This window comes from Melozone crissalis, unplaced genomic scaffold (assembly GCF_028551555.1).
Source record: "Melozone crissalis strain CALT ecotype California unplaced genomic scaffold, PUWL_Pcris_2 ptg000107l_1, whole genome shotgun sequence".
NCBI lineage: Eukaryota > Metazoa > Chordata > Aves > Passeriformes > Passerellidae > Melozone > Melozone crissalis.
In genome coordinates, this window is record NW_026535884.1 from 88,229 (window position 1) to 103,200 (window position 14,972).

A 14,972-nucleotide genomic window follows, 5' to 3' on the forward strand; every position below is an offset into this window, starting at 1 on the left:
GTCACACCTGTTTTTGCGGTCTGGACTCCAATTCCCAGCATCCCCCGGGTGTCACACCTGTTTTGTGGGTTGGACTCCAATTCCCAGCATCCCCTGGGGTGTCACACCTGGTTTGGGGTGCGGACTCCAATTCCCAGCATTCTCCGCCGTTCCGGCCCCGCCCTTTCCGGCGGCGCGCGGGGCCGCGGGGCTGCACCATGAGCTCAGGTCAGGAACCGGCACCGGGACCGGGATCCGGGAATGGGATCCGGGAAGGGGATCGGGGTCGGGAATGGGATGAGGGGTCGGGATCAGGGACCGGGACCCCCCCGAGTCCCCGGAGCCCCCCGAACCCCAAAGCGCCGCCGGGGGCTCCCGGGGCCGCTCCAGCCCAGCCCGGGGGGCGGGACCCTCGCAGCTCCACTGCCGTTTATTCCCATTTATTCCCATGTGTTCCCATTTATTTCCCGTTTATTCCCATTTATTCCCATGTGTTCCCATTTATTTCCCGTTTATTCCCATTTATTTCCATTTATTTCCCGTTTATTCCCATTTATTCCCATGTATTCCCATTTATTCCCATTTATTTCCATTTATTCCCCTTCATCCCCATTTATTCCCATGTATTCCCATGTGTTCCCATTTATTCCCGTTTATTCCTATTTATTCCCATGTATTCCCACTTACTCCTTCTTTTTTTTGCTTTATTATTTTGTCTTTCTTCTAAAATTTTGCTTTTTTAATTTGCCTCACTATGCTTTATTTATTTTTTTTTAATTTTTCTTTATTCCGTTGCTATCTTTTTAAATTCCGCAGTTTTATTTTGTTTTAATTCTCTTTATAATTCCTCTTTATTTGACTTAATTTTATTTTGCTTTCTTGCTTTGCTTTCTTTTGTGTCTTTTTTTACTTTCACTTTTTATTTTTATATTTGGCATCATTATTTTGCTGTAGTTTTGTTTCCTTTGTTTTTCTGCTTTTTCACTGTGCTTTATTTTGCTTTTTCCTTTGCTTTGTTTTTTCACTTCACTTTTCTTTATTATTTTCCTTTATTTTGTTTTTTCATCTTGATTTTTCTCCTTTTTATTACTCCAATTCATTTTGCTTTTTATCTTTTGCTTTTTTTCACTTTTTTAAATTCCATTTCTCTTTTATTTCACTTTATTTTGCTTTTTAATTTTGTTCCGTTTCTCTTTTATTTCGCTTTATTGAGCTCCACTTCCCTTTTTTGTTTTGCTTCACTTCCCCTTTTATTCGGCTTTATTTCCGTATTTTATTTTGCTTTTTTTCCCATTTTTGTCCCATTTCTTTCCCGGCCCCTCTCCCATCCTGGGACCTCCTGGCTCCGCATTCCTCGGGAATTCTGGCCCTGGATCCGAGGGGAAGGAAATGTGGGCAGGGCTGTGTGGTGCTCCAAACCCCAAACTCCCCAAACCCCAAAACCCTCAAATCCTCCAAATCCCAAACCCCTCCTAACCCCCCAAAATCCTCCAAACCACAAACTCTTCAAATACCAAACTCCCAAAACCCCCAAACTCTCCAAATCCCAAACCCCTCAAACCCTAAACCATCCAAACCCCAAACTCCTCAACCCCTCCTAACCCTCCAAAATCTTCCAAACCCCAAATCATCCAAATCCTTCAAACTCCCAAACTGTCCAAACCCCAAATTCCTGAAACCCTCTGAACTCCAAAACCCTCAAACCCTCCAAATCGCAAACCTCTCAAACCCCAAACTGTCCAAACCCCAAAACCTCTAAACTGTCCAAACCCTCCAAACCCCCCAAAGCCTCCAAACTGTCCAAACCCTCTTAACCCCAAAACCCTCAAACTGTCCAAACTCTGCAAACTATCCAAACCCCAAAACCCCCAACCCCTCCTAACCCCCAAAAACCCTCCAAACCCCAAAGCCTCCAAACCCCAAACTCTCCAAACTCCAAAGCCTCCAAATCCCAAACTATCCAGATCCTCCAAAACCCTCCAAGCCCCAGACTCCAAACCCCTCGAACCCCAAATCTCTCAAACCGCAAACCATCCAAATCTTCAAACCCCAAGCCCCCCCCCGCAAACTCCCAAAACCCCAAAATCCTCAAACCCTCCAAATCCCAAAATCCTCCAAACCCCAACCTCTCCAAACCCCAACCTCCCAAAACCCCCAGACTCTCCAAATCCCAAACCCCTCAAACCCTAAACCGTCCAAATTCCCCAACCCCTCCTAACCCCCCAAAATCCTCCAAACTCTAAAACCCTCAAGCCGTCCAAATCCCAAAACCCCTCAAACCCCAAATCATGCAAATCCTTCAAACCCCAAACTCCCGAAACCTTCTAAACCCCAAACTGTCCAAACCCTCCAAACCCCCCCAAACCATCCAGATCCTCCAAAACCCTCAAACCCCAAACCCCTCAAACCCCAAGCCCCCCAAACTCTCCAAACCCCAATTCCCCCAGGCCCCAAACCCCACCCCAGATCCCCTCGGCCCTCCCAGAGCCGTTTCCCTTGGTGGATCCCACCCAGAATTCGGGAATCCAAATTCCTGTCCCTCTCCCATGGGGATCGTGGAGAACAGGCTGGGATTTGGGGTTGGAAGGACCCATCACCTCTCAGATCCCATCCTGGAGCAATCCCAGGGATTTTTTCATGGATGAACGACAGAATGAGGTGCAGGGTGGGAAAAGGGCACCCGGGGTTCCGGATCCTTCCGGCCGGGATTCCCATTCCCGGGAACACGGGAGCGGCTCTGCCGAGCGACCTTGGCCCTTTTCCTGCTGGGATGTTTCTTCCAGGCAGGGCAGGGCAGGGGAGACATCCCTGGGTGCTCTGGGAGTCCCATCCCTGTGGTGATCCCGCTCAGATCCCCTGGGATCCCCCTCACCCACCCCAATCCCAATCCACAGCCGAGCAGCACTCGAGGGTCCAAGCTCCCCCTTTTCTCCCTCAGTTCCTGATTTAAGGGTTGCTGGAGAGGTTCCCCCCCAGTTCCTCGCTTCCATCAGGAATGTCGGGAGTGCAGCCCCTCTTCCAGAGGGAGGAGGAGCCCTCATTTACCCGGAACTGGGGGAATTGTGGGGTTGGGGTGTGAACCCGCTGTTTTCCCACTCACACCGCGGTGTTCCCCGAGCCGGGATGTTCCTGGCACTTCCCTCCAGACTGGCTTTGGGTGCCAGGGAGGATCCCCCTGTGCCAGCAGAGTTGGAGTGCCAGGATCTCACTGGCACACGGCACAGCCCCGCTCCTCACAGAGGAGCTCTCCAAAACCCCAAACCACAACTGGTGCAGGCGGACGGGGCTGCTGGGAATTCCCAGGAATTTGTTCCTCAGCTGTCTCAGGGGTTTGATGCCTGGGCATGGATTTCCCAGCACTGGGGAGTCCCAATCCTGGTTTTCCACATGCCCACCTTGGATCAGACCCATCTCAGCCTTTGTTCCTCCAGCCTTGGGCTGTTTTTCCGGGAGGACCTGACGGCCTGGTCAGATGGGCTTGGTGTGTGGGATCCACGGGAAGGACAGCGTGTCCCTGTTTGACTGAGACCAGTTGTGTGGGATCCATGGAAAGGGCCCCATGTCCCTGTCCAGCTGGGATGGGTTCCTGTGGGATCCATGGGAAGAGCAGCACATCCCTGGCTGGCTGGGATCAGTTCTGTGGGATCCATGGGAAGGACAGAGTGTCCCTGTCCAGCTGGGATGGTTCCTGTAGGATCCATGGGAAGGGCAGGAGAATCACCAGGATCTCAGCCTGACCCTGCCCTCGGGCTCTGCTCTCTTCCAAAGGCTCTGGAAGATCCTCCTGGGTTCAGTTCAACCTCCATGACCCGAACACTTCCTTATGGGGGTCTCTCTTTCCCAAATTTTGCGTTTTCCTGATCTTCCGTGTCCCCATCTCCCCGAGTTGGCCTTGCCAACCCCATCCCATCAACCTCAGTGGTTGGAACGGAAACTTCCTTGGATGGAGCTTCCTGATCTTGTGTGCAGCTTCCAGCCTGTGTGGATGGATGGACGGATGTAGGCATGGATCCATGGATGGATGGATGGTGCTGCCCAGACACCATCCAGCAGGAACCATGGGAGCAGCAGGAGGTCTCCAGGCCCCCTTGGGGTTTGTTTGTTTCCTGAAAGGGGCTTGGGAAGGGCTAGGGCTGCCCAGGGAAGCTGATGGAGAAGTCTCCAGTAGCAGCATCCGTCTGTTTTCCATGTGCACTCCGCTGGGGAGGGGGCTGTGACTCGGATCCAAATGCTGGGACAAGGACCTGGCATTCCCAGCTGATCCCCAGCCAAGTCTTGGATCTCGATCCCATCCTGGCTTTTGGCTCTGTGCTCCAGAGTCTGAGGGTCCATCCCCCCTGCCAGGATGTGCAGTGGCTGTGGGAGCATCCAGAGCAGCCTCTTCCCAAATTTCCACCCGAGAGGACAGGGCAGGGCCTGGACTCGGAGCCAGGCGGCTGCAGGGAGCTCCAGGTGGGATTTTGCCCGTGCTCATCCATCAGCAGTGCGAGATCTTGGCTCCCGACCAGCCGGGCCGGTGCATGCTGAGCCCTCTCCGGGATTCCAGCCTCTCCTGGCCCTTTTCCTCCTCCTGATCCCTGTTTTAGCGGCGGAGAGGGAAGCAGAGAGCAGAGCTCTGTGCAGGGCTCCGGGGGAATTCCCGGGATCCGGGGGCGGGGAAGGGACATCCCAGCCGATCCCACCCTTCCCGATCCCAGCCCGACCGATCCCATCCCATCCCAGCCGATCCCACCCTTCCCGATCCCATTCCGCCCAATCCCATCCCGGCCGACCCCATCCTGACCGATCCCACCCTTCCCGATCCCATCCGATCCCACCCTTCCCGATCCCACCCTTCCCGATCCCATCCGATCCCATCCTTCCCGATCCCATCCCATCCGATCCCACCCTTCCCGACCCCATCCTGACCGATCCCACCCATTCCGATCCCATCCTTCCCGACCCCATCCCGGCCGATCCCACCCCTGTCGGGAGTGGCTCCGCGGGCGCTCCCGGCAGGATGAGGCGGGGTGAGTCTGTGCCGGGGCTTCTCCTCACCTGCCGAGCTTTGGGAACAACCAGGATAGGAGCAGGAGGGGAGGAATTCGCCGGGAATGGGGCTGGAATCCCACGGAACGGGGTTGGAATCTCACGGAAAGGGGCTTTGTGGAGCCGCCTGGTTCCTCCCAAGGATTTGTTGCTGTAGGATCAAGAAAAGCCGGGATAGTTCCGTTCAGGCCGGGCTTCCCATTGCCCAGGGGCTCTGGGAAGGGATCCGGGCTGGTTTCAGGTTGTTTGGATGCTTTCCCCCCCTCCTGCAGATACCGGGAAAAGCCCTTGTGCATGACCCTCCCCCTGCCCTGTCCTTTGTCCTGCCATTGGGAAGGGCAGCACTCCCGGTGTCCCTGCAGCTGGAATTCCTGCTTTTTGCAGAATTCCTGCTTTTTGCAGAATTTGAGGCTGGCACTGGGGACAGCTGACCCCTCTCTTCCTTTTCTTGGCTCCTGGTCCAGCTTTTGTTTTACTGAACCATCCCCCAGGCTCATCCCCCAATTCCCCCCCTCCAAATTTGTCCTGTGTGGCAACACCAGCTGTGGGAGCTGGAGATGGATCCTCCCCACCAGGATCACCAAAACCAGGGAATGGTTTTAATGAATGGCTTCTCTCCCCTGCAGAGGAGCTTTGGGGTGGACAGGGAGCAGCAGGAATGCAGCCGGGGTGGTTTTTCCAGTGTAGATCCTTGAGCTGGTCTCTGTGCCCTCCTGGAAACCCAGCTCTGGCTCAGGCAGGAAATATCCACGTGTTCCAGGAGTGGGAACAGCTCCCAGCTCCGGGCTTGTGCCACGTGTTGCCTCCCCACTGCTGCTCTGAGATCCCAGCCTTGGGAATGCTGTGATCATGATCTATCCTGGATTTAGGGAATGAGCAGGCTCAGTGACTTGTGATCCATCCTGGATTTAGGGAATGAGCAGGATCAGTGACTCGTGATCCATCCTGGATTTAGGGGAGGACCAGGCTGAGTGACTTGTGATCCATTCTGGATTTAGGGAATGAGCAGGCTCAGTGTTTTCTGATCCATTCTGGATTTAGGGAATGAGCAGGTCCAGTGACTTTTGATCCATCCTGGATTTAGGGAATGAGCAGGCTCGGTTGTTTGTGATCCATTCTGGATCTAGGGAATGAGCAGGCTCAGTGTTTTCTGATCCATCCTGGATTTAGGGAATGAGCAGGTTCAGCTTCAGGCGCAGAGGGTGATGGTTGAGATCCCACCTGGAGGGATCCCAGGGCTGATGCCATAGATGATTCCTGATCCCAGTTTCCAAGTCTGGGCTTTGAGGTGCAGCAGAGCCCGACAGGAACTGGAGCATGGTTAAAACGGGGAAATGCCAATTTTTTGGCGGCCAGGAGCAAACCCAGGGAGCAAACAAGGAGCAAACGAGCTGGAAAAGTGGCAGGGAGAGCTGGCCTGGCTCCAGCCCAGCCCTGCTCCCTTCCCGTGCCCGCTGAGCTCCTGGGATAACGCCAGAAATCCCGGGGCTGCTCCGGCTTCGTCCCCGTGACCGTCACGTGCCCAGGAGGATGAGGGGGCAGCGATCCCGGCTGGATGGGCCAGGAGCCACCCCCTCATCCCGGGGAGCACAGCCCCAGGGCTGAGCAGCCCCTCTGCTGACCCTGCTCCTGTTTCTGGTGGATTTGCAGACAGCAGCCGGCTGCTGGGGGCCCAGCGCCCGGGCTACGGGACGCTGCAGCCGGACACCGACCCGGCCCACATGGTAGGTCTGGCCTGGGGGGTCTCCCACACCCATCCCGGGGCTCCCCACACCCCCAGGTGCTGCTTTCCCAGCCCCTTGGTTTCCCCTGCCCTGGGGCTCGGTCATGCTGGGATGTTGGGAGTTCAGGGTTTAGTGGTTGGTAATGGATTTTAGCTGATTTTATGTCTGAGCAGCCGGGTGCAGGTGATTGATTCCCAGTGATTGATTGCTGGTGATTCCCAATGATTGATTCCCAGTGATTCCCGGTTATTCCCAGTGATCGATTCCCAGTGATCGATTCCCAGTGATCGATTCCCAGTGATTCATTCCCAGTGATTCATTCCCAGTGATACCCAGTGATTGATGCCCAGTGATCCCCAGTGATTGATTCCCAGTTATCCCCAGTGATTGATTCCCAGTGATTCCCAGTGAGCTCCAGTGATCCATTCCCAGTGATCAATTCCCAGTGATCCCCAGTGATCAATTCCCAGTGATCCCCAGTGATCGATTCCCAGTGATTTCCGGTGATTCATTCCCTGCGATCCCCAGCGATTGATCCCCAGTGACTGATTCCCAGTGATCCCCAGTGATTGATCCCCAGTGATCCCCAGTGATTGATTCCCAGTGAGCTCCAGTGATCCATTCCCAGTGATTAGTTCCCAATGATCAATTCCCAGTGATCCCCAGTGACTGATTCCCAGTGATTTCCAGTGATCGATCCCCAGTGATTCCCAGCGATTCATTCCCAATGATTAGTTCCCAGTGATCCCAGTGACTGATCCTCAGTGATTCCCAGTGATTGATCCCCAGTGAGCCCCAGTGATCAATCCCCAGTAATTCCCTGCGATTCATTCCCAGTGATTCATTCCCAGTGATCGATCCCCAGTGATTCCCAGTGATTGATGCCCAGTGATTGATCCCCAGTGATCCTCGGTGATTCCCAGTGATTGATCACCAATGATTCATTCCCTGTGATTCCCAGTGATTGATCCCCAGTGATCAATTCCCAGTGATCCCCAGTGATCGATCCCCACTGATCCCCGCGTCCCCTGTCCCCAGGAGGTGACGGGTTACCAGCGCCGGCCGTGGCGGGTGCTGCTGTGCCACGCGGGCTCCGTGCTGAGCGCGGGGCTGCTCCTGCTGCTCTTCCACTGGAAGCCCAGCCTGGAGGTGCAGGCCAAGTGCCAGCCCTGCGCCCTGGGCCAGGCCGACTGGCTCATCATCAGGGTGAGTGCCGCGGGATCCCGGACGGGGTTCCCAGCCTGGTAGTCTGGGAGAGAGTCTGGGATGGGGTTCTGTGGGTCTGGGGTGGGGTTCTGTGGGTCTGGAGTGGGGTTCTGGGAGTCTGAATGGGGTTCTGTGGGTCTGGGGTGGGGTTCTCTGGGTCTGGAGTGGGGTTCTGGGAGTCTGGATTGGATTCTGTGGGTCTGGGGTTGGGCTCTGTGGATCCAGGGTTGGATTCTTTGGGTTTGGGGTTGGATTCTGTGGGTCTGAGTTTGAATTCTGTGGGTCTGAGGTTGGATTCTGCAGATCCACAGTTGATTCTGTGGATTGGGAGTTGGATTCTGTGGGTCTGGAGTTGGATTCTGTGGGTCTTGAGTTGGATTGTGTGAATTGGGAGCTAGATTTTGTGGATCTGAGGTCGGATTTTGTGGATCTGAGGTCGGATTTTGTGGATCTGAGGTCGGATTTTGTGGGTCCGGGGTTGGATTCTGTGGATCCAGGGTTGGATTCTGTGGAGTGGGAGTTGGATTCTGTGGGTCTAGGGCTGGATTTTGTGGATCCAGGGCTGGATTCTGTAGATCCAGGGTTGGATTCTGTGGATTGGCAGTTGGATTCTCTGGATCCAGGGTTGGGCTCTGCCCCAAGTTCCCAACAGGACCCTGTGAATGTTCCCTCTCCTTGTCCTCCTGCCTGTGACTGCCATCTCCTTTCCTCAAGCGCCAGATTATTCCAGGAATAACTCCACATTTTCCCCTTCCATCCCAGCCTGCCCAGCTTGGAACATCTCTTCATTGTCCCCAAACCTCATCCCTCACCTGGGATGCGTGTCCAGGGCCTTCCCAGGTTCTGGAAGGAGCTGGGAACACTCTGGGCATTCCCAGTCCCCCATCCCTGTGTTTCAGGACCGTTTTGGGCAGTGCTTCACCACCAAGGTGCTGACGGAGCCGCTGGGCGAGGCCAGGTGAGCTGGGGTCTGTCCCTGAGGGGTCCGGGGCCACTCCTGGGTCTGGGGAGGGTGACTGAGCCCCCATGTCCCTGAAGGAGGGTGACTGAGCCCCAATGTCCCTGAAGGAAGGTGACTGAGCCCCAGTGTCCCCAAGGGAGGGTGACTGAGCCTGGGTATCCCTGAGGGAGGGTGACTGAGCCCCAGTGTCCCTGAGGGTGGGGGGCTGAGCCCCAGTGTCCCTGAGGGAGGGTGACTGAGCCCCAGTGTCCCTGAGGGTGGGGGGCTGAGCCCAGGTGTCCCTGAGGGAGGGTGACAGGCTGGGGCTGACAGGCCAGGCTGAGCCTGGGTGTCCCTGAGGGAAGGTGGCTGAGCCCTGATGTTCCTGAGGGAGGGTTACAGGCCGGGCTGAGCCCGGGTATCCCTGATGGAGGATGGCAAGCCATGGCTGAGCCCAGGTGTCCCTGAGGGAGGGTGGCAGGCCAGGCTGAGCCCTAATGTCCCTGAGGGAAGGTTGGGTGAGCCCCAGTGTCCCCTGAGGGAGGGTGTCCGAGCCCGGTGTCCCTGATGGAGGATGACAGGCCATGGCTGATCCCAGTTTCCCCCCAGCCTGGAGCAGCACCCCGGGGCCCAGCCGGAGCGCAGGAGCAGCGTGGCTGTGGCGGTGCCGGACGAGGACGAGAGCCGTGACACCGTGCGGCTGCACGACAAGGACGAGGTGGCACCGGCACCTTCCCCACCCCCAGGCCCTCTCCCTGTCCCTGGACACCCCACTCATGTGTTGTTTTCCCGTCCCTTTCCAGCAGAAGAACCTCCTGAGGTATTACCTGTTCCAGGGAATGCGCTACGTGTGGCTGGAGCGGCGGCAGGCCTTCTGCAGGGTCAGGTACTGCCAGAGCCCGGCGTTCCTGCTCCCTCAGCTCCCTCAGGATCTCCTGGATCCTGGCATTCCTGAGCTCCCTCAGAATCTTCCTGGATCCTCCTGGATCCTAGCATTCCCAGCTCCCTCAGGATCTCCTGGATCGTAGCATTCCCAGCTCCCTCAGGATCCTCCTGGGTCCCGGCATTCCTGCTCCCTCAGGATCCTCCTGGATCCTGGCATTCCTTCTCCCTCAGGTCCCTCGGCTCCCTCAGGATCCTTCTGGATCCCGGCATTCCCAGCTCCCTCAGCTCCCTCAGGACCTTCCTGTATCCCAGCATTCCTGGTATTTCCGGCTCCCTCAGGACCTTCCTGGATCCTGACATTCCCAGCTCCCTCAGGATCCTCCTACATCCCAGCATTCCTGGCTCCCTCAGCTCCCTCAGAATCCTCCTGGATCCTGGCATTCCCAGATCCCTGAGCTCCCTCAGGACCCTCCTGGATCCCGGCATTCCCAACTCCCTCAGGACCCTCCTGGATCCTGGCATTCCTGAGTTCCCTCAGGACCCTCCTGCCCCCAGCATCCCCTGTATCTCCTGTATCTCCTGTATCTCCTGTCCCTTGGTGCCATTTTCGGGGCTACCTAAAAACAGAGGCCAGGCCAAATTAAGGGAATAAAATCACTTTTATTGATTTTTGAAGGCCTTCAGTCAAGGCACCTTGGGCAATCAGAAGCCCTCCAGGGGCTACTCCCAAAAATGGACCACGGCTCACAGGTTTTCACACTTTTATAACTTTGGTCCATTTGCATATTGGGGCTTAATCCTCCAATTACAGCTTCAGCTAATGAAGTCATTCACCCCAAGTTTGCTCCCCCAGCTCCCTTTTGTTGAATCTCTGGGGGACTGAGGCAGTGAGGTGTCCTTGAGTGCCAGGCCTGGAGAGGAATTGCTGTGTCTGCCCCAAATGGGAGAGAACAGCAGCTGGCACTGTGGGTGGGGTTTGGAGTTACACACTAAAGAACTGCAGGGATATATTACAAATTACAAATACAAATAATAAAAAACATATTAAATAATAAATATATTACAATAATATTAATATATTTATTATGTTGTATTTATTAATATATAAATTGCAGTTTATATTAAATAATATATATATTACAAATTACCAATATATATTACAAATACAAATAATAAAAAACATATTAAAGGAATATATGAAATCCTGAGGCAGTGAGGTGTCCTTGAGTGCCAGGCTTGGAGAGGAATTGTTGTGTCTGCCCCAAATGGGAGAACAGCAGCTGGCACTGCGTGTGGGGTTTGGAGTTACACACTAAAGAACTGCAGGGTCACAAATACATGGAAAATATAAAGGCTCAAACCCTGAGGCATCACCCTGAGCACTCCCAGGCCTCTGGAGCCATCCTTGGTGCCCTCAGGGTGCTCCCGGGCACGGGGAACCGGCCGGGGCGGTTTGGCAGGGCCGGACGCTCCCGACTTGCTCTCGGACTGTGCCCCTTTTGTTGCCTTCCCTTGGCAGCCGTGGGCTGCAGAGAGGCCAAGGAACAGGGCACTCTCCCTTTCCAAAGGGGTGGGTTTGTCCCCAGCCCTTGGCCGTGCTGTTTGTTCCGCCCTCCCCGCTGCTTCTGACTCTCTCCCTGTTTTCCTTTGCTGCGCAGCGTCCTGGACGAGGGCTGGAGCTGCGCAGAGCTGCACCTGTGCCAGGCCGGGCTGGACCAGCAGGAGCACGGTGCCAGGTGGGGGCTGGCAGCGTCCTGGGGCTTTTCCAGGGAGCAGGAAATCCTGGACCCTCTATTTTCCCCAAGGATCAAGCTCCTTCCCTCTTTTCCCAAGTATAGAATTTTTTCTCTCTTTTCCCAAGGATGAAATTCCTTCCCTCTCTTTTCCCAAGAGTGAAATTCCTTCCCTTTCTATTCCCAAGAATAAAATTCCTTCCCTCTCTTTTCCCAAGGGTGAAACTCCTTTCCTCTCTTTTCCCAAGGGTAAAACTCCTTCCCTCTCTTTTCCCAAGGATCAAACTCCTTCCCTCTTTTCCCAAGGATAAAATGCCTTCCCTTTCTTTTCCCAAGAGTGAAATTCCTTCCTTCTTTTCCCAAGGGTGGCATTCCTTCCCTTTCTTTTCCCAAGGATAAAGTTCCTTCCCACTCTTTTCCCAAGGATCAAATTCTCCTTTCACAAGGATGAATCTCCTTCCCTCTCTTTTCCCAAGGTTAAAATCCCTTCCCTTCCCAAACCTTCCCTTCCCAAACCTTCCCTTCCCTTTTCTTTCCCAAGGATAAAATTCTCCTTTCCCAAGAATTAAACTCCTTCCCTCTTTTCCCATGGTTAAAACTCCTTCCTTCTCTTTTCCCAAGAATAAAACTCCTTCCCTCTCCTTCCCAAGGATAAAATTCCCTCTCTGTCCTTCCCCCCCTCAGGAGGAAGATCTACGGCCCCAACCTCATCGAGGTGCCCGTCAAGTCCTATGCCAGGCTCCTGGTGGAGGAGGTGGGTTCCAGGCTGGGCTTCCGAAGTGGATTTTCCCAGGACAGATCCCTCCCCTGCTCCCTGTCCCTGTCTGGAAGCGCTTCCTGGCCCTTGGGACGGGAGGAGAGGATTTGGGGAGAAGGCAGAGCCATGAGGGGACCCTTCCTGACCCTCTGGGTGCAGACAGGAGCAGCCCCCAGGGGTTGTGGAGGTGGCTGAGCATCCTTGGGAGCAGCATCCATAGGGAATTCCAGGTGGGATGGAGGGTTTGGGGACTGCCAGCCCCAGGGAAGGGCTGGGTTCTCCTCTGCCTCCAGGAGCCTGGAAGGCTCATGATGGGGTGGAGGAAGCCTTTCCTCCTCCAAGAAATTCCTCCCACCTGGAAATCCCATACTGGGCTGGGGAAAGCTCTCCCCACCCCAAGGAGCCTGGAAATCCCATACTGGGCTGGGAGAAGTTCTTCCCACTTCCAGGAGCCTGGAAATCCCATAATGGGATGGAGGAAGCTCTGCCTATTTCCAGGAGCCTGGAAATCCATGATGGGATGGAGGAAGCTCTCCTTACTTCCAGGAGCATGGAGATTCCATACTGGGCAGGAGGAAGCTCTCCTCATTTCCACAGAACCTGGAAATCCCATACTGGGCTGGGGGAAGCTCTCCCCCATTTCCAGGATCCTGAAATCCCATGATGGGCTGGGGGAGGTTCTCCCACCCTGAGGAACCTAGAAATCCCATAATGGGCTGGGAGAGGTTCTCCCACCCCAAGGAGCCTGGAAATCCCGTGGTGGGCTGGGGGAAGCTCTCCCCCATTTCCAGGATCCTGAAATCCCATGATGGGCTGGGGGAGGTTCTCCCACCCCAAGGAGGTCTCCCAGTGAGCTCCCAGAGCTGTTTTTTCTCCTTGTTGCAGGTGCTCAACCCCTTCTACCTGTTCCAAGTGCTCAGCATGGTGCTGTGGGTGTGTGATGCCTATTACTACTACGCCGCCTGCATCTTCCTCATCTCCACCTTCTCGCTGGGGCTGTCCCTCTACGAGACGCGCAAGGTGGGTGGGGACAGCCCTATCCCAGCTCTCCCTGTCCTCCCTCCCTGCTTCCAAGCCCCCCAGGCCGTTTTTTGGGATGGTTTCCCGTGTTTTGGTTGGATTCTGATCACTGCCTCCCTCCCAGCAAAGCACCACGCTGAGGAACATGGCCAGGATGTCCATGGGGGTACGGGTCCGGCGGCCTGGAGGAGGTGAGAGGGAGGATTTTTGGGGTGGTGGTTGGGATGGGATGATGTGTCCTTTGGGATCCTGGTTCTGCACCGAAGTAGTGTTGGGATAGGTGGGAGTGATGTTGGGACACACTGGAATAATGTCATTGTGCATGGGAATAATGTTATGAGACACCAGAGTAATGTTGGGATGTGGGGGAATAGTGTTGGGAGAGACAGGAACAATGTTATGATATATGGGAATAATGTTATGATATATGGGAATAATGTTATTATACATGGGAATAATGTTATGAAACACCAGAGTAATCTTGGGATGTGTGGGAATAATGTTGGGAGACACGGGAATAATGTTGGGATACATGGGAATAAAGTTGGGATATATGGCAATAATGTTATGATATATGGGAATAATGTTATGAGACACCAGAGTAATGCTGGGATGTGTGGGAATAGTGTTGGGATAGACAGGAACAATGTTATGATATATGGGAATAATGTTAATGTACATGGGAATAATGTTATTATACATAGGAATAATGTTGTGATGTATGGGAATAATGTTATAAAACATCCCAACAAAGAGTAATGTTGGCATGTGCGGGAATAGTGTTGGGATACACAGGAATAGTGTTGGGATACATGGAAATAATGGTGGGATACATGGGAATAATGTGATTATACATGGAAATAATGTTATGAAACACCAGAGTAATATTGGGATGTGTAGGAATAGTGTTGGGATACATGGGAATAACTATATGATATATGGGAATAATGTTATTATACATGGGAATAATGTTATATGGGGAATAGTGTTGGGGAGCTTGGGAACAATGTTATGATATATGGGAATAATGTTATTATGCATGGGAATAATGTTATGACACACCAGAATTATGTTGGGATGTGTGGGAATAGTGTTGGGATACATGGGAATAATGTTGTGATATATGGGAATAATGTTATTATGCATGGGAATAATCTTATGAGACACCAGAGTAATGTTTGGATGTGTGGGAATATGTTGGGATAGACAGGAACAACGTTATGATATATGGGAATAATGCTATTATACATGGGAATAATGTTGGGATACACAGGAATAATGTTGGGATACATGGGAATAATGTTGTGATATATGGGAATAACCTTATGATATATGGGATTAATATTATGACATATAGGAATAATGCTATTATACGTGGAAATAATGATACAATATATGGGAATAGTGTTATAAGACAGGAGTGATGTTGGGATACATGGGAATTAACAATATGATATATGGGAATACCGTTATTATACATGGGAATAATGTTGGGATACACAGGAATAACCTTATGAGATACTGGAATAGTTTTGGGGTCCAATTAATTAAAGATGCCTCTGTCCAAATGAAGGTGCAAACAAGCCGATATTCCAAAGCCAGCATGGATTTAATTTAACAGGGGATTTCAGGGAGAGAGAGACAAATTAATTACAAGGATAATCTTCCCATGAATCCCTGCCCTGTCCCACCAGCCCTTT

At 53.3% G+C, this 14,972-nt stretch overlaps 1 protein-coding gene across 2 annotated transcripts in view; it reads left to right on the forward strand.

Annotated features, from left to right (window-relative positions):
- Positions 1–154: 154 nt before the first annotated feature.
- The window catches only part of ATP13A2 (ATPase cation transporting 13A2), a 30,187-nt gene continuing 15,369 nt past the window's right edge, over positions 155–14,972 (forward strand). Inside the window, exons 1-10 of one of the 2 annotated variants that reach the window (XM_054292004.1) lie at positions 155–207; positions 6,658–6,731; positions 7,770–7,937; positions 8,837–8,895; positions 9,487–9,595; positions 9,681–9,763; positions 11,421–11,498; positions 12,180–12,249; positions 13,138–13,272; positions 13,397–13,463. In XM_054292004.1, the coding sequence (XP_054147979.1) occupies positions 198–207; positions 6,658–6,731; positions 7,770–7,937; positions 8,837–8,895; positions 9,487–9,595; positions 9,681–9,763; positions 11,421–11,498; positions 12,180–12,249; positions 13,138–13,272; positions 13,397–13,463 (853 nt within the window). In that variant the 5' untranslated portion in view covers positions 155–197. The remainder of the gene's footprint in view (positions 208–6,657; positions 6,732–7,769; positions 7,938–8,836; positions 8,896–9,486; positions 9,596–9,680; positions 9,764–11,420; positions 11,499–12,179; positions 12,250–13,137; positions 13,273–13,396; positions 13,464–14,972) is intronic. The other variant, XM_054292005.1, reaches the window with a different exon arrangement.